The 22,954-nt window shown below is 43.8% G+C and overlaps 1 protein-coding gene across 4 annotated transcripts in view; it reads right to left on the bottom strand.

Annotated features, from left to right (window-relative positions):
* Positions 1-22,954, bottom strand: part of LOC137423584 (ribosomal protein S6 kinase alpha-3) — a 350,089-nt gene that overhangs the window by 120,057 nt on the left and 207,078 nt on the right. For 3 of the 4 annotated variants that reach the window (XM_078774051.1, XM_068110884.2, XM_068110887.2), the window contains one exon: positions 17,647-17,728. The exons of the other annotated variant lie outside the window; for it this stretch is intronic. In XM_078774051.1, the coding sequence (XP_078630177.1) occupies positions 17,647-17,728 (82 nt within the window). The remainder of the gene's footprint in view (positions 1-17,646; positions 17,729-22,954) is intronic. 4 annotated transcript variants of the gene reach the window in all.

Here is a 22,954-nt window from a genome sequence, read left to right as displayed (position 1 = left end):
TCGCACGTGACAAAGCCGAATGCCTCAACTCTGTGTTTGCCTCAAAATCCTTAGTCCCAAACCCATCTCTCTCTGTTCCCACATTTCCCAGTCGAACCAAACTGCTCCTGGACTCTGTGACCTTCTCTCCTGACAAGGTGGAGGAGTTTTTGTCAAACCTCGACTCTGATTCTGCAACTGGACCAGATGGCATCAGCCCACGGGTCCTAAAATCCTGCTCTGCCGCTCTATCTCACCCTCTCTCTGTTCTTTACACCCTATCCTTTGCTCAAGGTCATCTGCCAGCATCCTGGAAATCAGCAAACATTACCGCTTTACACAAAAAAGGTGCAAAAACAGATCCTTGCAACTACAGACCAATCAGCCTGCTCCCAATTATCAGCAAAGTCATGGAATCCATCATTGCTTCGGATATGAAATCTTTCCTCTTCTCCAATGGCTTGATCTCTGATCATCAATTTGGTTTCAGACCAGGTCACTCTACTCTGGACATGCTGCTTCTGCTGTCTCAACAATGGATGGAGGTCCTCAATGCCAAACAGGAAATCAGAGCTGTCTCCCTTGACATATCACGTGCCTTCGATACGGTCTGGCACCCAGCTCTGCTCACCAAACTCTCCTCCTATGGTATCCATGGAAATCTCCATGCATGGCTTGCGGACTTCCTCTCTGGTCGTAGTCAACGTGTGGCCCTGAATGGATTTCTCTCATCTCCCCTTCCCGTTCAGGCTGGAGTTCCCCAAGGCAGTGTGCTGGGCCCTGTGCTTTTTCTGGTCTTTATCAATGATCTCTCCGACTCTCTGGAAAATCCTCTGTATCTCTTTGCTGATGACTCCACTCTCTGCCGCTCCATTCCTCTTCCCTCAGATCGGCAGTCTGCAGCCTCCTCACTCTCTAAAGACCTGGACAAAATCACAGACTGGTCAAACATGTGGAACATGTCTTTCAATCCTGACAAATCTCACACTCTTACTATGTCTCTCCGAAAAGATCGACTGGACAACCCTCCCATCTACTTTCTCAACAATCCTCTCCAAGAAGTTCTGTCGCTCAAGCTTTTGGGTCTCACCATCTGCCATGATCTTTCTTGGGAAAACCACATTTCCAAGCTGGCCTCCAAAGCCAGTCGCCGACTGGGCATCCTCCGTCGTGCGAAGTCCTTCCTAGGCACACCTGAGGTCCTCACCACATACAAGGCTTTCATCCGCAGCTCAATGGAATACTGTTCTCCCCTATGGGCTGGTGCTCCTGCCTCACACCTGGCTCAGCTTCACGCTGTTGAATCCAAAGCTTTCAGAATCATTGGAATCTCACGCGATGAAGCTATCTCTGAGGGCCTTTCACTCACTCACCGCAGGCAGGTAGGTGGTCTTTCTGTCTTCTACCGACTCCTCTCCGGCCTTGCTCCCCCAGCTCTCTCTGTGCTCTGTCCCCCAAATATTCCTACAGGTCGCACAAGATCTGCCAGCCACCCTCTGATGGTTAAACTGCCGAAATCTCGGCTCTCTGCTCACATTCACTCTTTCATTCCTCTTTTCTCCCGCCTCTGGAACAAACTCCCACACTCACTTCAATCACACTCCTCCCTCCAGGTCTTCAAAACAGCTGTTCACCACCATCTCTTATCTTCCCCCATCCAAAACCTTGATCTTTTCTACCCCCACGAATTCACCCCAGATCCACCTTGTTTGAAATTCCAACTTCTTTCCTGGAAGTCTTGGCAGTGTCCATATGTTTTATACCTCTCCCACCCCCCCCCCCCTTCCCATGCCTCCCCCCCAAAGCCCTCTCCCTCCCACAGTTCTCTCGATGTCTCCATGTCTCTCGGTCCCTGCTCTCAAATGTTTTGTTTGTGTCCTTCCCCCTCTCTCCCCATCTTGTCTACCGCTCCCGATGTTATTTGTTTTGTGTGTCTGTTTGTCTTTCTGTGTGATTAATGTTCGCTCTTTCACGAGCCTCGATATTGTATACAAAAAAAAAAAAAAAAAAAAAAAAAAAAAATACTTCCTCTAGACCAGGGGTCGGCAACCTTTTTGACATGAAGTGCCAGTTTGAAATGTTCTTGTTAATTCGTGTGCCATATCAACATTAAGTTCAACATTAAGTTTAATTATGACACCACATCAAAAAAATATTTCCAACAGACATGGAATTTTATTCCATCCATATAGGCCATATGCATTGCAACAACATTTTAAAGAAACATTTACCGAACATCTACCGAACCTTCAGTACCAGTTCACTGGTAATTCCCTGTGTGTCGTAAAAAGGCGACAAACAGGGTTGGCGGCAGGAAGGGCATCCGGCCGTAAAACATTGCTTCAAAAAGGGGACCAAAAAACAACAACAACCACGGTCCCCGAAAAAGGCCAACCCCCGCTTGCGGGGAAAAATGGCCTCTAAAGGTGGTTTTTTTTACCGAACCTGAACCGCTTCACTGCAATTCCTGTGGTAAATGTGAGCGGGAGGCCGTACCGTCAATCAAACTAAATAAGACAGGCCGCGTATTACGAGAAAAACTACTACCCCCATTTTCATTACTACCACCCCATAAAAAAAACTCAAAATAATGACGAGATTAATATTAAAACGCAGAAGGCAGCCTGAATGATAAAGAGTGGAGATGCAACCGCTGACCACCGGATGTTAACAACAGTTGCTCTTACAGCACCTCAGGTTGCCATGAACGGCGTATCGGAAGGCACCAAGCCTACATCTCCTATTTTATATCTACGATTATTATACAATTCAGAATAATGATGAGATTAATATTAAAACTCAGAAACCAGTCCGAATAATAATACTGAGTGGAGATGCAGCCTCGGACCATCTGCTGTGAACAACACCACTGTTCTTACAGCACATCCTGTTGCCGCGAATATTGTGTTTGAATGCGCCAGGCCGGCATCTCATGTTGTGCATCTTTGATTATTATTCCAGTGAAAGAATTTGGAATTGGAATGGTGACTCTGCTCTGATCCATCTACCTCATCACCCTGCACAATCACACCGGAATACTATTATAGTGCAACACGCGCAACAGCCAATGGCTGTTCAAGAAGTGATTTGGCATGCAGCGGAGAGGGCACTGCTTTCGCCAGTGTGCCAATGATTACGCTGCCGCGTGCCAATGGTGGCACGCGTGCATAAGGTTGCCGACCCCTGCTCTAGACAGTCAGGTTCGCTCATCTTTTCGGTGCACCGGCACGAGCCGAGAACGGCCCGTGCAGGGGCTGTTCCGAGGATCTCATCAAACCGTCCGATCGGTCGTAGCTACGGGCGGTGTGTACAAAGGGCAGGGACTTAACGCGAGCTGATGACTCGCACTTACTGGGAATTCCTCGTTCGTGGGACACTGTCTCAAGCCCCAGTCCCCATCACGGATGGGGCTCAGCGGTTTACCCGAGCCTGACGGCAAAGGGCAAGGTACACGCTGGCCCGTCCAGTGTAGCGCGTGTGCGGCCCCGGACATCGAAGGACATTAAACGTTCATTAAACATTAAACGTTCATTAAAGGATTACGAAACGAAAAACATTACGAAATTACGTTCACACCGTCACATCAAACACTACCGTGAACACATACATCATCACAATGAACGTTATGCGAACGCGAATGTTATGCATGAGTCCAAACCTGAGAATGCTGGAGACCAAAGCTGAAATTGGGAAAACTAAATAGCCTATTTTACTCCCAGGGGTCCCAGGATTACCCACCCAAAATATCTTTGCGATCGGTTCAGCAGTTTTTACGGTACCTTTGAACAGACAGATGGACATTTGGTGAATTATAGTAAGATACAAAACTAGAATGTCTCCGTAGAATGCATACCTCCGCCAGGCTGAACAGCTTGTTTTGTATCCCAATGATAGGCCGGATCTGGATTCGGACCTGAACGAAAATCGAATCAGCTTGTTCTCATCACCTAACAAACTCACCTACCTAGTTTAGTCATAAGTCATCCATAACTTTTTTAAATATCATGTCATATATCACTTTTCACCCAATCCCTCAATGGTGAAGAATCACTTACATATTAAATAACTCTCGTATCCGAATCCATATTCAGATCTTCACAAAAATCAAATTGCTTCGTCATTGTCAAACACCCAATCGATCCACCAAGTTTAGTCCAAATCCGTCCATAACCTTTTGCGATATTGTGCTATGTATCGTTTTTGTCCCGATCTCCCAATGGTGAAGAATCACTTAAAAAATTATACTAGCCGGATCCGGATCTTCACCAAAATCAAATCATTTCGACCGTGTCACATACCCAACTTCTACGCCAAAATACCGAACTTCGAAGCCAAATTTCGTCCGAATCCATCCACAACTTTTTGAGATATCTTGTTCACAGACAGACAGACAAACAAATAAAGACAGACAGGGGTGAAAACATAACCAAAATCTTTGGTGGTGGGGGTAAATATATTATTAAAATTATAAATTAATTATAGTCATAATTATTATCAGTATAAAATTCTACAGGACGAGGTGCTCCTATGGTGAAAGTTTCGTGTCAATCAGATCAAAGGTTGCAGTGCAAAGCACACTCGCGCTCTGTGCGGACAATCGGACAGACAGATATACAAACAAACGGACCCAAATGCAATACCCTCTCCTTTGGTGAAGGTAAAAAGTAATTACAACTATCTAGCAGTTGTACATGGTCATGAAATTTCAAAGTCGTAATGGCACAGCAATGTGACTGCCAAATTCGCCAAAACATCACAAAGTGACAAAAAAATCATCAAAAATAGTTTTTTTTTAGTGCACAAAACATCACACAGCGACTCATCATTTGTTTTATAACTGGTGAACCAATGCTGGTCGAAAACTCACCCAGTGTCGTTCAATCACCATGCACCAAAATTATTCACTGTTCCTCCACTCGCTCTGAACCGACAGCACGCTCAAGTCTCCAAACAACCTGGCCTTGTCTGCACATAACTCGTGACATTCATGTCCACTACGTCTTACCCTAATAAAGGGTTACTGGCAATACGACACATAACAGAAATCTCTTCTCTAATCTTTCCACGTACGTTTGTGCATAAAATAATTTGCATTATCTATCATCCATGTAACCTGCCCTCTGAACCCTCTCCCAACACACCTGGAACTGCTGGCAGAGCAAAAGCCGAATATATGCCGACATACAAATGGCAGGAAGCTCGTCAGGAATTTTAATCTCAGGATCAATTCCAAGCAGAGAAGGATCCATCTTTAACCTGATATTCCGCTGCTGTTCAGGCATGGTGAACACAAGACTTAGAAAAACCATTAAACCATCTGTCTATATACATTCTCTTACAGGAAAGCAACTCTACAGACATAGTCTGTCTGACCAGCTGTGCAGACAAGCCCAGATCGTTTAGACACTTGGGCGTGTTGTTTGTTCAGGGCGAGCAGAGGAAATGTGAATAATTTTCACATTTGTTGATTGAAGGTTAACCCCAAATGACAAATCACAAGTTATCCTTGTGAAACAGCCGAATCCTTATGACTCTGGCCATCTCCTACATCAGCTCGATAGATGTAATCACTTCACACGGTTGTTTATATTAACCATGGATGAATTTGTGTATGCAATGCATGCAGAGACAGAGTATATTTACATCCATCAAAAGCATGTTAGTAGCGTGCACAAACCTGCTCGGTTTATCAGGCTTTTGATAAAGCTCGATGCATTATCAGGCTTTTGAACCTGAGATCCCAGCATCATGAGTTATGTGCTCAAATGCAACAAACTAAGTAATGGGAAATGCATATAAATGGGGAGGAATGCTGAGCAGGTCATATTATAACCAAGTCTCAAGATCTCTTGTTGAGGAAATGGTTCCTCAAGCAAATGTCGAATACATAGCTTCCTATGGGGGTGGAAAGCATGTCGTGCACCCTCCCCCCCACCCCCCCCCCCCCCCCCCCCGCAAAATGCTGTTACAGAACTTCCATGAATTTTGAACGATCATTCATGAACGAATACACAAATGTGTTTACCATTGAAGTGACATGGCACTGGTGGCGTGTATTAACAGAGTAAGGATTAAGAATGTGATTTAAAATGGTTAAATAAATAAATAAATGAATAGAGTGGAAAAGGCAGCAAATACAACGGTTTGAGAGCCTAAACATCTAGGGGAAACATTGGGAGATTTGGTGGTGGATGTAGAAATGGGACATGCTGCTTCCTTGCTCGATGTGCAGAATTTAAAATGTTAAGCACACGGATAATCCCCATAGGTTGGCATGCATGGGGAGGAGGAAATTCCTTCTTAGGAGATGCCCAGCTGAATGTGGTAAGAAAGGCAGTGCCATTGTCAGGATGTCACTGGTACCCAGAGTACCTCCCCAAGCTCAGTGACTGTCTTGTTGAACAGTCTTGCATTGAGTGTATTCATCTCTGCCCATGTGTATGTGGGGGCAGCTCCACTACGAACCTCAGATCATGAAAAACTAGAAAGGCACTCTTCGCCATCGCGACGTAGACCGATATGCCTCTGCCCACAATATTACATCATTATACATACTTGTGCCAAGTTTGATTTACATCCCTTCAGCTGTTCCAAAGTATCACATTTTTAAATGGTATACAATATTTATTTTTATACAAGTATCACCTCTTTGCTCTTTACTTCTTCTGGTTCCTTCTGATGACTCCAATGCAGTATTTGGTTTTCCGTTTCATTAACTGATATGACCTCTGACCTTTGATGCAGAAATAGAATCAGTTCATCTTTTCAGAATATATGTTTTTACCAAATTTGGTCAAAATCCCATCACTGATTCACAGGTTAGATCGGTGCCATAATTTTTACATAACGGGACCTCCGACCTTTGATCTCTTGACCCCATAATCTAATAAGTTCATCTTTGCATCATGTTACATACTTCTACCAAGTTTGACTTAGTTCCCTTCAGCCATCCTTCAGTTATCGGGGTAACAAAAACCTATTACAGACTCTGACCTTTCGATGCCAAAATCTAATCAGTTCAGCGATGCATCACAATACATACTCGTCCCAATTTTGGTCAAAATCGCATCAATGGATCACAAATTATCACAGTGACAGGATTTTTTTTTTACCTCACATGACCACATGACCCCAAAATGTAACCAGTTCATATTGATACATACCTGCACCAAATTTGACTTAAATCCCCACAGCCGTTCTCAGGTTATCACAGTAACGAAAAGCTATCATGGATGGACGGACGGACGGATGGACAGCCGGACGAACCCGAAAACGTAATGCCTCCAGCGATTTCGCCAGCGGAGACACAAAAAAATACATGTACTGTATATTAAAATAAATGTTGAATCAAGTTTTATGCCCTCAAGATTGCAAACAAAATTCCTCCGATTGTTGACCAAGTCAAGTCTGTATTCTCATCCACCATTATGACTGCCCAAACTTGCCCGTGTGTACATTTCTCAGCCTCCCGAAACACTGTCGTTCTTCTGTGACAATAATAAAAGTAAATAAATAAACATCCCAGTTCTGTTATAAATTAGGTCCCATTTATACCATGCAGAAAAACACAAAAGCCTACTTTTCAAATACTAAAAAATGAGGAATTTTTCAAACATCAAGAACTTTGTTTGCATTGTAATAGCACAAGGCAGATGAAGGCAAACAAAAACAGCAAACAGCACTGCAATACACACACCGTCCCACCCCTTTGTACAACAGGGAGGAAGCACCTGTTTCCCAAGAAGATCTGAAGCAAAACCTTCATATAAATGTATAATGTGCAAGTTCTGCTTCTCAATTTGAGAGCTGCAGCTGCTCCCCAAATTCATTTTAATGGGTTAAATTAGCACACCAACTCAAATATAAAAAATATTTAGATCATGCAATTTATTTCATACCTTCATTTTTAAATGTTTTATACATTACATTTTTGTATTTTTTATGATTAATTGAATCACATCTCCTGTTTTAAGTCTCTTGGTAGAGCGCATAACTTGGCACAGTATTTCATCTCTCCTGTTTTACCTGGCCCTGGACTCAGAGCAACCTCATTAATGAGTGAGGACATGGATACACCCTGACATCAAATAAGAGAATGTCCAAAGAGACAAAAAATGTGACACATCTACTTTACATGGATGATTTAAAAGTCTGCACCAAACGACAAAAAACTTGCAGAACTAAAATTTGTGAAACAGTACTCCGAAGACATTCAAATAGAATTTGGCCTACATAAGTGTGTCAAGTGCACATTCATACAAGGGAGACCAACAAAAACGAACATAAAAATTGACACAAATACAACAATACCAGAACTAGACAACCAAGCATCAAACAAATACCTCAGAGTAGAAGAGGGCCACCAAATATGTCACGAACAAATGCGCAAAACAATTACCAAAGAATACCGACGTAGAACAAGGCTGAGCCTAAATACAGTGGAACCTTGACTTACGAGTTTAATTCGTTCCGTGACCGAGCTCGTAACTCAAATTGCTCGTATCTCAAATCAAATTTCCCCATTGAAATGCATTGAAATGCTATTAATCCGTTCCAGCCCGCCAAAAACCACACCAATTTTTTTTTAAATATACAGTATATATAAAAATATCTCGCGCTTTATATTTCACCTGTATGCAGCATACAAGTTGGCAGGATGGCCTGGACTGGAGGTACGCACACTTGACTCTAAAGTCTAAACTGTCCAGCCTGGGTTTGAATCCCGACCCAGCTATAACCTGTCATGGGTGAATCACAGGCAGGGTGATTCATCAATGTGTGTACCGCTAAACTGGGCGCCCCGTTTGCGTCCCATTAGTTGTTGGATGTTAAGGATCTCACCGTGTTTTCCACAAAGAGAAGGCGAGCTATCGCCGGCACTCTGAACAAGTTGTGGCCTGGCATGCTCTTCTCCTCTGGCGTTATATACGTCCTCCTCGGCACCTCGCTCATGTTTTTCGACGATTGCGTGTTTTATATCCAAGCACAAGTTTTATATAAAACACGACGATTGCGTGTTTTATATCCACAAGTTGTGGCCTGGCATGCACTTCTCCTCTGCCGTTATATACGTCCTCCTCGACACCTCGCTCATGTTTTTCGACGATTGCGTGTTTTATATCCAAGCACAAGTTTTATATAAAACACGACGATTGCGTGTTTTATATCCACAAGTTGTGGCCTGGCATGCACTTCTCCTCTGCCGTTATATACGTCCTCCTCGACACCTCGCTCATGTTTTTCGACGATTGCGTGTTTCATAGCCAAGCTCATCATCCTCTTCTTCTTCTCAGCACTGCACTTGCCACTCACTTTCTTAGGCCCCATGGTTAAAACTAAGAAATTTTCCAAAATAACCGAAATGCGTAAACTAAAATGCAGCGCTATACGATAGAGATACTGTACGTGCACGGCCAGATAACCACGTGACCAGAACCCACCTGGCGGCAAAACTCAAAATAACCGAAATGCGAAAACTAAAATGCAGCGCTATACGATAGAGATACTGTACGTGCACGGCCAGATAACCACGTGACCAGAACCCACCTGGCGGCAAAACTCAAAATAACCGAAATGCGAAAACTAAAATGCAGCGCTATACGACAAAGATACTGTACTTGAACGGCAAGATAACCACGTGACCGGGTGGCGAAAGCTCGTAACTCGGATCTCGGCTCGCATCTCAAAGCAATAAACCGCCGGAGTGACGGCTCGTATCTCGAAAAACTCGTAAGTTGGGGCACTCGTAAGTCAAGGTTCCACTGTACATACCTTTCTCCAAGGAACAAAATGAAAGCCATGAACCAACCTGCAGTACCAGTATTCCAATACAGCTGAGGAATAATAAACTGGCCACAATCAGAAATCAAGAAATTGGATATCAAAACAAGGAAACTCCTCACCATCCACAAATTGTTTTACAAAACGTCAATGCATCCAGAGAATGTACCTGCCGAGACGAGGAGATAGCGGCCTGATGGAGCTCAAGCGAGTGTACAGAATGACAACTGTAGGATTGGTCGAATACGTAAAAGTGCAACAGACTACCGACTCCAATTTGTAAGCAAACATGAAGACAACAAACCAGAGAATGTATCCCTAACACCCACCGAGCAAAAAAACTTCAAAAAAACAGGTGTGATTTGAAGATGTCACATACCAAACCAAAACAGCAAATTGGCAGAAAAAATAAAAATACAACATTAAATACCAGCAGATATATAGTGACAACTGGGAGAAAGACAAAAGAGCAGGGGGGAAAAAAAAAAGAGTTTAACAGATTTGGGATAGACAAAGAAAGATCACTGGAATGGCTAAGAAGGTCAGTTTAACTGGGACAGATAACAAATCACTATTCGTGCCCAAGACCAAGGACACTAAATATGAACGGATTTAAGGAGATGGCGGGACTGAGTCAATTGGACAAGTGTAGGTTCTGCAAGGTAGAAACAGAAAGCACAACTCACTTCTAATCAGGATGTTAAAAAACTCATGTCAGAACAGCTGTACACCTCAAGGCACAACAAGGTACGTTGAGTAATCCACTGGCACATCTGCAGAAATTTCAATATCCCAGTTCCACAAAACTCGTGGAAACATGAACCAAAAGCAATCGTTAAAAACAACGACATAATGCTCACGTATGACCTGATGATACCATTCAGCATGAACATAGAAAACAAAGCACTGTGACCAGACATAGTATTCATGAACTAAAAAAGGAACAGACAGTTTTGCTGATTGAGATATCAGTCCCAGCAATTTTGGCCGAAATAATGCAGAAATTAAGAAAAAAGTCAAATACATCAAAAATGAAGTGAAAAGATCCTCGAAGCTGAAGAGCGCCGATATCATACCAGTGATAAATTGGAGCAACGGGAATGATAGAGTAACCTCACAGAGATCTTAAAAACCATCCCTGGGAACATTACCACAAACAAACCACAGTTGGGGGTTGTATGGGGTTCGGTGACTATTTTGAAAAGAGCCCTTGGAACAAAACCCTGAGAACACCACAACTTCACAACTTAACCCATGAACCACAATCCTTCACCAAAGCGGGGGTGATACTTTGGGTCCTGGGAGGACTCTGTTCCACCTTCTAAAACCCAAATTATGGAGATAACCAACGACACACACACGCATGCAAGTACGCACAAATACCCATGCAGATGGATATCTCCGAGACCAGGGAGGACTCCATTCCACCTTATGAAACCCGCATTTGGAGGTAACAACCAACGACACACACCTATAAAATTCCCCTTTTAGTCCCCTATTCCCCTATTTCGTTTACAGGTTCCACCTAGTTTTATCAACAATAAAACACACATAGGCATCCATTCTTCAAGTGGTATCACTTATTAAAATAACCAAGGTGAGAGACATCGCCAAAAATGGGTTAAATTGGGCAGGGGAAAAATAAGCAAACTAAAGATTTCATCCAGGAAGACATAATCTAACCCACAGAGACTAGAGGTGTGCGAATGCTTAAAGCACAAGGTGCAAGCAAAGGAATATTTATAGTGAGGTGACAGGAAAACGGAAAATTTCTGAACCTTCAATAATTTCCATTTAGTACCTCAACATGGGAATAATTTTATCATCTCTATTTCGTCCACCGGTTAAACCACCTTCGGGTGGTGGAATTTTTCACCTTTAGGTGATGGTTTAACCGGTGGAGCACACGAAAAAAAAACTGCAAAAAAAAAATAGATTGAGCTTGCACATTTCACAGTTTTTTTTGTTCACATGTACAAATAGTGTAAATCAGACAGAATATTGCAAGTGTATATCTATGCCCGTGCTGGTTTATGTGCCCTTGTAATCACAAGCTCTACGACACAGAGAAGCAGAAAAGGTCAATTAACCAAAAGCAACAAAACTTCCAATACATTTGGCCTGTGTATTTTGGCCAAAATAAACAGGGTAGGTAGGTAGGTAGTTAGGTAGGTAAATAAATAAACAAGGAACTGTTTAATAAAGAAATTGAAATGTTGGGAATGGATGAGACACATTTAATGTGAGAAAGGAAAGGGACAAACTATTGGGTTTTTTTTTTTTTTTTCCCCCAACAGAGGACAAGCTTCAACTCTAACTTTTTTCACTATAGGATGCTCTTCAACTGAGACTATATTCAACACGTTGGACCAGAGTGGGAACTTTGTCATGTCAGCAGTGGACAAAGCCTTTGTCATGTGGGAAACAAAACATTTATTCGGTCCCCCCCTCCTCCCCCACATTCTATTGCTCTCTGAAAATCTAATGTCAAACCTCAAATTCCAACAAATGGTAAATATATTTTTTGTATGAAAGAATTGCAGCTGTTGGATAGCCCAAAAGTACGCACACTCGCCTCTCAGCTGTCTTGCATGGATTCAAATCTCGAACCAACTATAAGGGGGATGTATCTGTGTGTGCCGTCCATCAGAAGGATGTCAAGATGGAGAAGTCGTATGCCAGTACCCAGGGTGATTTCCATGGAGTGCAGGCAAGTTATTACCAGCACCCTAAACAAATTACAACCCAAACATTAGAGGTTGGTGGAGGATTACAGCCTGCAGCTGGCTGAAAACAGGCTGCTGATGATATTTTAAAACTAAAATACGCAAATTGGTGTCTGGCTGTCTGCCTGCCTGTCTTTTTAACAGCGATACATTCAGTCGTTACTTATCCAATTTCAACCAAACTTAACAGGAGGACAAAGGGTCATATGGAGGCTGTAATGACAATTTTCCACCTTGGACTAAATCCGTGTTAAGGTGTATAGCCGTGTTAAGATAGCTAATCGTGACGTTTTTCTAAGGCCACTTCCAATCACAAAAGTAACAAGAGGGAGAAGTACTTAGCAATACATGTGCCCTACCAACTATCAGTTCAATATGTCAAAGGGTAAGGGGGAAAAGTCTGGAAAACCAACCGATGTATAGTATGTGATATTTTATAAGTCCAAAAAGCATCAACTCTGTGAAAAATTGGAGAAACGCCCCGAAGCTCAAATTTGTTCTGTAACTTATAAAATAAAGCCATGTACCAAGTTCACCACAGCCTCACAAAATTCTCCCTCAATTTTGCATCTAACCCTTAGATTACCCATGCCAATTTTTCCGCAATTCACTACTTTCACCAAAGGAGGGCGCTTCTCCACACACTTGCCAGCCGAGCATGGCCCCATATGCTCGGCTCGTTCAAGTTTCCCGCACACTCTATTGCTTTTGGCCCAGTCCGAGGTGATGGTCCTCTTTCTGGCGCCTGTGGACCTACTGGGGGCCCCCTCCTTTCTGGGCTGCGAAGCCTGTTAGGAGGTGGTGGCCCAGGTGGTTGCCGACAATTCCTCTGACTGTACCCTCTTCTCCCACATCTAAAACAAGTCCCCAAGAACAGACCCCTCCAGTACCCAGGCGGAGAACCCCTTTCTCCCGGCCCAGCCCGATAAAAAATCAGGCTGTCCTGATGGCAAACCTGGACCAAACTGCCGTGACTCACTCCCTGCAAAATTTGCCCCCGGTCAAACCTGTCAGCTGGCGGCTGATCCCCCTTAACATTCGTCCTATGTCATCCTCTGGCTTCTCCTGATCCCGCACCTCGGCCTGCCGTACCGTCACAGGTGCCCTCTCCGATGCACGGTTCAGCCTCCTCAGAAAGGTCAGTCTCGCCGCGCATTCCGCCACCCGGTGCACCGTGGGTGGCGGGTGGGTCCTGTAACTCCACCAACGTCTGGACCTCGGGATCAGGAGGAGCACCAATACATTTTTCTATCGCCAGCTTGTCCCACGCCTGTGCTGGTAGGTCTCTGTATGCTATCCTCACCGATTGGTATATATATCCTGGGCCAGCTCCTGCAACGTCTCATTAGGCTTTTGCCTGCGATGCAGCAGCTGTGCCCGGACCAGGTCGCACTTTGCACCTGTCACGTACCTGTGATTCAATGCCTCACAGATGGCCTTGCTGGTCAATATTCCCTCTGGGACAACGTTTAACACGTCTGCGGGTGACCCCCGCAGTGTCGCCCCCAGATGCCCCATGCGCTCCCGCTCTCCCCAACCATTGAGCTGAGACACGCACTCAAATTGTGTCAGGAAAGCCTCAAGGCTCCCTGATCCATCAAAATGTACGAGTGGGATTGTTTTTCCAGAGACTCTATTCCCCGATTCCTCTCTGTCCAAATCCAGTCCGGGGCCAAAACATCCCCCCAACTGGGTATTCAGTTTCGGAGCCTCTGGTGTCCAAATGTGGGTCGTGGTGAGGGTCTCCTGGGTCACCTAAATCTGATCCTGAAGATGTTTAACAGACCGACTCACCTCTTCCCTTCGGCTTTATGGGACCCAAACAACCTCCGCCTTGATGGTATTGTCCCAGGTCTCCAGTCGCTCCTGCACCAAATCACTCACCCTTTCATTATCCATTTGCAGCCCCTACAGGCCTTTCTCAATTAACCCCTGCTCCTGCTCTTATGCGGGCTTCCAACCCTTTTACCTCCTCGGCCAATTTGCCCCCCTGTTGTTTGAGCAGTCCCCATTCCTCACTCCGTTGTTGCATTCTGGCATGCACCCGGCCCCGATAGCCTTCCAGGTCTCCATTTGCTTTATCAATTAGGGTATTTGTGGCACCAATCCGACCCTCCAACGCATCCTCCATTCGGACAGCCTGGGTCATGCCCTCCTCTATTTTTGACACTAATTCTGTCCGTATCAATTCACATACCACCCCTATGGCTTTTTCCATCTCCCCCATTCTAGTTCCTACTTTACCCTCCAATTCCCCCAGTCTGCCCGTAATTTGGTTTTGCACCCTCCCTTCTATGCCATCAATTCGTTCCCCCAGCTGCTGTGCCATTTCCCCAAATTTTCCTTCCAATTTTTCATTCCTTTTCGTCATTTGTTCATTCATCCCTTTCATTTTTCCCTGCAATCCCTCAATTTTGCTGTCCATCCCTTCAATTTGTTCTTTCAATCCTTTCTTTAATCTAACCATTTGCCCCTCCATTTCTTCCTTTAATCCTTCAATTTTATCACTCTGGGCATTCAATTCCCCCTTCAACCAATCAATTTTATTTCCCATTCCTTCAATTTGCTCTTTCAATTCTCCCTTTAATCCCTCCAACCGCTCACCCTGTGCGTTCATGGCTCCCTTTAATTCATTTTTCATTTCTCCCATTTCATTTTTCATGTTATTTTCCATTCCTTCAATTTTGTCATTTATTCCCCGCATTTCCCTAAATATAATCGATCCCACATCTGGTCGTTTATCGGGGCCGCTCCTACTGCTCCCGACTCCCCGGAAGGGGAGGGGAGTAAGTTGGTACTCAAGACGGGGGAGGTTCCAAGACTCACCTCTAATTCAAATCCCCCTATTTCCGGCTCACTCCCTACACTGACGGAGGCCTCGCTGGGTACCTCCATTTCGTCGATCTCTGACATCCGCTTTTCGGAAGATCGTTCCCCGCGTGCGTATTATTTTACTTCTAAAAGCACAAAATTTAAATTTGTCGAAGACGCGATATCGCGCTCCGTATGCCCAATTGACTATTCAAATTTCTCCGCCTCGACTATAAAAAAAATTTGCGTTCGAACGTCGGGCACGATGTACGCCCGACCGTGTCGATGTCTCGCCGCGGACAAAATTTTTTTTTGTTCGACGGGTTAGAAATCCCACTCCTGACACCAAATGTCGTGCAACTCCGATTAACACCAGAGTTGTGGATTGCCGATTACGAAGGCTTTAACTCCGAGGTGGAAACTCAATGGCGGTTTCCAAAACCTAAAGCCCCTAAGCGCGCGGAATGGAGGGAAGCGGCGAGAGTCCCCGCAGCCTTATCTATTGAAATCAACCACCCGGTAAACTGCGTTCAGATATATGTACAAAAATAATATAAGGGTTTATTCAGGAAAAGCAAAGACAGTGAAAGCACGTGCCGGTAATAAAATAAGGTACTAAATTGGGATCCCACAAACACAGATATCAAATACAAACAGGGGAGATATGAATACCAAAATAAAATGTCTCGTCATGTACAGTGTACGCGGAGCTCGGTCTTATCTGGTCTCGTCGTTGGCTTTGGCCGCCGTCCAACACACGGCTCCGTTCGGCCTTGATGTACCCACGAGGCCTCGCTCCAAGCTCCGATCCTCTCGCCGCCCACAAGGTCCGTGCACCAAGCTCCAAAGCACCCAACGCAGGCCAGCGGCTTCACACAAGGTCGATCCCCACACGAAGCACGAAAAGACAGGAACGGAGAGAACGCAGGTGTGACTGCACGTCTCGTCCTTCCAACTCGCTTCTCAACTGCTCACTGCCAACTGCGCACTGCAAAACCAACTCTCGACCACGAATCCAACTGCTCTCGACTCAGGAATGTCACTCTCTACTGAACTGTCAGGGGCCAGGAGTGAACTCATCTCAACTCAACACCAACTCGTGACTCGAACTACTCTCTCGGTCCTACTGCTCAACAGCCTGTGCACACGAACTCTCCACTGCCCTCGTAATGGCGTCCCGCCCCAGCCAATATCCCTGTCCGGTGATGTCAGCATTGGCGCACTGTCCTGCCAATCAGAGCCTCCACCGACGCGTCCAGGGGCACGCCCACTGCGCCACTCACTCCCGTCCCCTATTCCTTGGTCACAGCACATGCTATGCGAGGCGGGTAGGCCTCTCGGAGGTGCAAATGGCGGCGGCCGTGTGGCAGTGTTCTGGCCTGATTTCTTCCTAAGTCATGTCAGGGGGGAAGGGCGTCATTACTGTTGTACTAAGGGATCCCAACCAAGTGTCTATGTGGTCTGTAGTGCCATAAGGGACAAAGGTTTGATTACCAGGTGAGACATACAAGGGCTCTACCCATTAACCCCAACACTACCTATCACTCAAATCTCCTGGAAGATTCACAGTTATACACCTTAACTGACAAAACGCCTACACATGGACTTATTACAGGTAGTGTTCCTTACCGTGACACACGAAGCATGGTACCTACTCAGATCTACATATATCACTACCCAAATTCGAAACACAATATATATATATATATTATATATATTATATATATATATATATATATATATATATATATATATATATATATACATATACAGGGTGTTTCAAAAAGATGGACCCAATTTGAAATCGCTTTTTTTTTCTTTTCTTTTTTACACAAACACAAACACACACACATCAATGTTATTACAAAACAATATTAATACCAATAACATCCCCTCACCCCAATGGGCTTTTCCTCTGGCAAACACTGTTTTAACCTGTATAAATAGCTTCTTGTGGCGTTTTGTGGGGCATCACTGCCGGAAGTAACAAATATTATAAACCACAAACACATATGATTATCTTTTTAAACAGTCACTACTGCTCTGCAACACTAAATTGAAATGGAAGAAACATGAGGTTATTGTGGCCTGGGCCAAGATCTACTGTATTCTATATACCCCAAAGAGGATACTAACTGACCCTTCCTGCTGTTTCCGTAGGGAGTTTGGTGAACAGGTTTTGTTTTTTTAATGCACATCATGCAGTAAATGCTCCACGGGTGTGTCGTGAGAACAAGAAAGCAAGAGGGAGGTTGGATCACAATACAACAGACTGTGTTGGCCAACTCTCACTATCAGTGGCAGTGCATTCAGACCTGGGGCCTTACCACGCAACACAGCTGGTTGTTACCTTTTAGAGTTGCTTTCTTTAGCACCTTCATGGCATAAAGCTGTCCAGCATCTGGTCCTTTAATCTTGCGCACAAGGAAAACCTGAGGTATAAAAATATAGTCAAGCAGAGCACTTCCTGGTATGAGCATTTTGATGCAAAGAAGAGAAAAACGAATGAAAGGTGAGAAGAAAGTATCACCGTTTCTTGTCATCGCAATGCAATCACGAAAAATATGGGAAAAGCAATTTTACTTGACAGCAATCAATGAGGTTCAACATTCAATTGACTATTGTTGCCTACCTGTCAGATACAGCACTGTCGATCGCAAAACAAACAGAACTGAGCATTTAACAATGCAGACTCACTGGGGGTATATAGATTATGTGGATTCACACACTGCATGCAGACTCATACACAAATACAAAACTATTACAAAAGAGTTTCTCATCCCTTCAGGAACGGGTGAGGCAAACATATTGGCAATAGCCATCTCAGTGATGACCTCTTTACACATACAGAACATATAATACAGTTGTATTAATTAAGAGATGAATGATGGTGTGGCTTTTCATCATTTATAAGGGGTTAGGCAACAATGAACAAATCAATCCAGGATATGGGATTTGAATATGGGATCAGAGAAACATGAAGAAAGTGGTCTGATGGGAAAACCAAAAAATGGCAACCAAGAAGTTTCCTTCCTGAAAATTGGAGGGAGTGAAGGGCAGTGAGGGAAAGGTATGAGCAAAAGAAGAAAACAAATTTGGTTGAAATGCCCACTCAAGTTAACATTTCTTTGGAAAACCAACTATTAAATAATACTTTCCAGTATATTGCTGTCAAAGAAGCATGCAAGCATTGTAGCCTGCTCAATATCATTGTTATGTCTCTTATTGAGCTAGCACAATGTGAAAGATTGATCTTGCTGCACGACATGGGATGCACGGATTGGTTGCTCGAGCAGTGGCAGCAGATGTGAAGGATTTACATAGCAAACAGCTTTACAGGCAGAAAAAAAAATGTAGTAAAGGGCAAGAGGTTCCACACAATTTCCTTTGCAATAATAAGCAAGCCACATAGACATGGTGGCCTAATTCTATGCTTCAGGACTGGCGTTCTGGAGGTTGCAGGTCCAAACCCAACAGAAGGTATTGGTTTTTAAGGCTTCAGATCCCAGATTCAAGAACTGTGCTTGTTTCAGAATTACATCACCGTCGGGATTGTCATGAAAAATACCCAGCTGGCTCATTAATACCCATCAGAGGGACTAATCTGTCAGGCATGCACAGTCTGGCCTAACAATGTAGTCCGCTTTCATGGTTGACTGAAATGCTACAAAGAAGCTTGGGGACGAAGGGGGTCAAAATGTTACTGATAAAAAGGCAGCACCACACACAACTTTAATCTTAAAGATAAATTTCAAATTCTGTTTGGCCTGATCTGAATGCTGCACAAACTGTACTGGAATTGGGAAGTGCAAAAAGAGAACTATTCATACGATCAACCTGCACTTCTTGAGCTCAGTGTCATTGTTAGATTATATTGGCAAAATAGATTTTATTTTTATGTTGTTTTTCCTCACAGACTAATCAAATACCCACAACTGGTAAGACACTTCCTCAATGGTATCCAACTTGCCACATTCATTGCAAGTTGTAAAAGCTGATAATAGTTCCCTGGTACAAATGTTCTTTTTGTGTAAGATTTGGAAACAAGTTAAAGTTCAATTGGAGTCTTCAACATATCAAATAAAAAGGGACAGTGGGAGTAGGATTGGGTAGAATTGAGAATAGAAAACGAATATGGCGAAGAAAGGGGATTTTCGATGAGTTGGAGTAGGCGAGCGGGGAGGATACAAAACTTTTTATTTTTTACAACTGAAGAATTGCCAACATTTGTTCCTCAGGTACCTTTTGAAGGCAACAGTTGATCCAACAAAAGTGGAAACAGCTCTGAAAGGTCGACTTGGGAAATAGAACGGCACTCGATGGAACATACCTCTGCCAGGCTGAACGGTTTAACATTTTGTATCCCACTGATAGGCCGGATCTGGATTCAGACCTGAACTAAAATCTAAATGGCTTGTTCTTGTCACTTAACCAACTCATCTGCATTGCTTTGTCACAACGTGTCCCCAACTTTTTGAGATGATATGCTCTATATCGTTTTTGGCCCCATCTCTCAATGGTTAAGAATCACTTAGAAAATTAAATAATTATCATATCCAAACCCACATTCAGATCTTCACCAAAATCGAATCGATTCATCCTTGTTACACACCCAACCGGTCCACCAAGTTTCATTCTAATACATACACAACTTTTAAATATATATTGCTATATAATCCTTTTTGACCACATCTCTCAATAATGAAGAATCACTTAAAAGAAAGAAAAAAGAACAGCACTCAGTAGGGCACATACCTCCACCAGGCTGAACAGTTTACGTTTTGTATCCCACTGAAAGGCCAGATCTGGATGAGGCCAGATCTGGATTCGGACCTGAACCAAAATCTAATCGGCTTGTTCTTGTCACCTAACCAACTCGTCCACCAAGTCTATTCATAACTCGGTCACAACTTTTTTAAATATCATGTCATATATCGCTTTTCACCCGATATCTCAATGGTGAAGAATCACTTGAAAATTAAATAATTCTCGTATCCGAATCCGTATTCAGATCTTCACCAAAATCGAATCGATTCGTCATTGTCACACACCCAACCGGTCCACCAAGTTTCGTCCAAATCCATCCACAAATTTTTGAGATATTCTGCTATATATAGTTTTTGGCCCTATCTCCCAATGATGAAGAATCACTTAAGAAATTCGACGAGGCGGATCAGAATCCAGATCTTCGCCAAAATATAATCATTTCGTCCGTGCCACATACACCACCTCTTTGCCAAATTTCGTCCGCATCCGTCAACAACTATTTGAGATATCTTGTTCACAGACAGACAGACAAACAAAGACAGACAGGGATGAAAACATAACCTCCATCCACCTTCGGTGGCGGAGGTAATAAAAGTATCCAGATCCGGATTCAGATCTTCACCAAAATATAACAATTTTGTTCTTGTCACACACCCAACCTTTCCAACAAATTGTCAGAATCTGACCACAACATTTTGAGATATGCTGTTCACAGACAGACAAACAAGCAGACAAACAAACAACCAGGCAGAGGTGAAAACATAACCTCCCATCCACCTTTGGTGACGGAGGTGATTAGGCAGAGCTTGTTTGTGAGAGATCAGTTAATGTTGTCGGTGTTATAAATACCAAAGTCTGTCCTCATAATTCCCGTCAAAGATGGCAGAAGTCACAAGGTGTGAGGGAATAGGAAAGGGCAAGATAACTGGTAACTTTAGCCTGCCAGCTAACCAGAAACGCATGCACAGATATGGCTGTACGCAACGGACCTCAGCATTTCAGTGCAAGAGAAGAGTTTCAGCAAAGACATACGACTTGTGACCATATTTATTCCACCTGTTGGTGATACCAAATCATCCTGCAACTTTATGGTCATGCACCTCACAGGGATTTGACTACTGTACTTCTTGCTGCCCATACTGACATGATTATCACCACGGGTATGCTATTGGTGGAGTTTTCCACTAACTTCGTACGTGACTATTCTATGTTTGAGAGTGACTAAAACTAAAGGTGTTTAATGTGTTTTGTGGAACGTTTCTGCATTAAATTATTGCCTTGTGTTTTCTGAATCACTAGTAACTGCTACGAGACAAGTCGAATGCTGCATCCTGTGGACATTAAAGGTAGCAATGTACATTTTAGAATGGAAGGCAATGCAGACTTAAACATTTCAAATACACACATATGTATGTATGTATATATATATATATATATATATATATATATATATATAGATATATATATATATATATCTATCTATCTATATCTATATATATATATCTATATATATATATATATATATATATATATATATAAAACACTGTGTGTGTGTGTGTGTGTGTGTGTGTGTGTGTGTGTGTGTGTGTGTGTGTGTGTGTGTGTGTGTGTGTGTGTGTGTGTAATGTTACCGATAGACTCCTAAACGGAGAGGCTTACGTGCTTGATATTTGGCATAGACATGGCCATTGAGCCTGGGACGAACATGGCCGAACTCAAAATATTTGACGATCCATATTTTTTATTCATATTTACCTCAGCGCATTTCAGCGCACGGAATCAACGGAATCAGAGCAGGTGGGTGCTGATTCGCTCAGAGCGATCACGTGATGACGCTATGACGCTATGAACGCTATGACGCTATGAACGATATGACGCTATGACGCTATGAAAAAAAAAATCGCTATGACGCTATGAACGATATGACGCTATGACAAATAAAATCGCTATGACGCTATGAAACGCTATGACGCTATGAACGATATGACGCTATGAACGCTATGAAGCTATGAAAAAAAAATCGCTATGACGCTATGACAAAAAAAATCGCTCGCTTTGCCAAGGGGCTTGCTCCCCCCCCCCCCCCCCCCCCGTTCCCGTTCCCGTCCCCTCTCCTGCCCGGCAATGCCGGGTACTTCTGCTAATATATATATATCTCTACGGTTTTGAGATTGGCACATATTGATCATTAAAGGTTAAAGGGTTGCCCCCCATAGTTAGTCCACGAGCAACACAGATGCCACCTTAGAGTATTAGTTATGTCATAGTACGTGTAAGTATAGGCCATTTCCACGAGTAATATCTGCGTTGTGTAAAGACATGAGTTTAGGTCCTTTCATTTTTGCGTCACCCTCCAATCCCACCTCTATGGGCATAATTGATCCTGCGCCCCATTTGGCTGATCCCTCAGTTTGTTACGCTTTGGCTACCCGCAGCATTTGCTACACTTTGGCTGACAGCAGCATTCGCTGTCCTTTGTTCGCTCAACTAGTCGAGTAACACGAGGTAGGCCTAGGAGGAAGGAGCGCGGGGTCGGGGTGGGGCGGCGTCAAGGCAGCGCGTCAGAGGCGATGACGGTAAGAGCCACCAGCCAACCAGGGCTCTAAGGGCATGGCGTGATAGGGCGTGGTAAGGCGCGTCTGGCAAGTGCTGGAAGGTTCGCGGGGCATGCCTATAAAAGCCTTGGCACAAAGCCCTTGAACAGGACTGCCCTTAAGAGGACTTATGAGAGAGGACTGACCAGCAGGACTTGCACAAGAGAACTCCGAGGAGTGTAGAACAGGACTCAACTGAAGCAGCGCTTGCTTTGTGGACATTGCGCTATATCTCACTATTACGCATGCGCCGAAGGAAAGGCAGCCAGACGTGCCGGTGGCGAATATCGCTTATTC

Source organism: Myxine glutinosa, chromosome 3 (genome assembly GCF_964187855.1).
Source record: "Myxine glutinosa chromosome 3, kmMyxGlut1.1, whole genome shotgun sequence".
Classification (NCBI taxonomy): domain Eukaryota; kingdom Metazoa; phylum Chordata; class Myxini; order Myxiniformes; family Myxinidae; genus Myxine; species Myxine glutinosa.
This window is presented reverse-complemented; position numbering and strand designations above follow the sequence as displayed.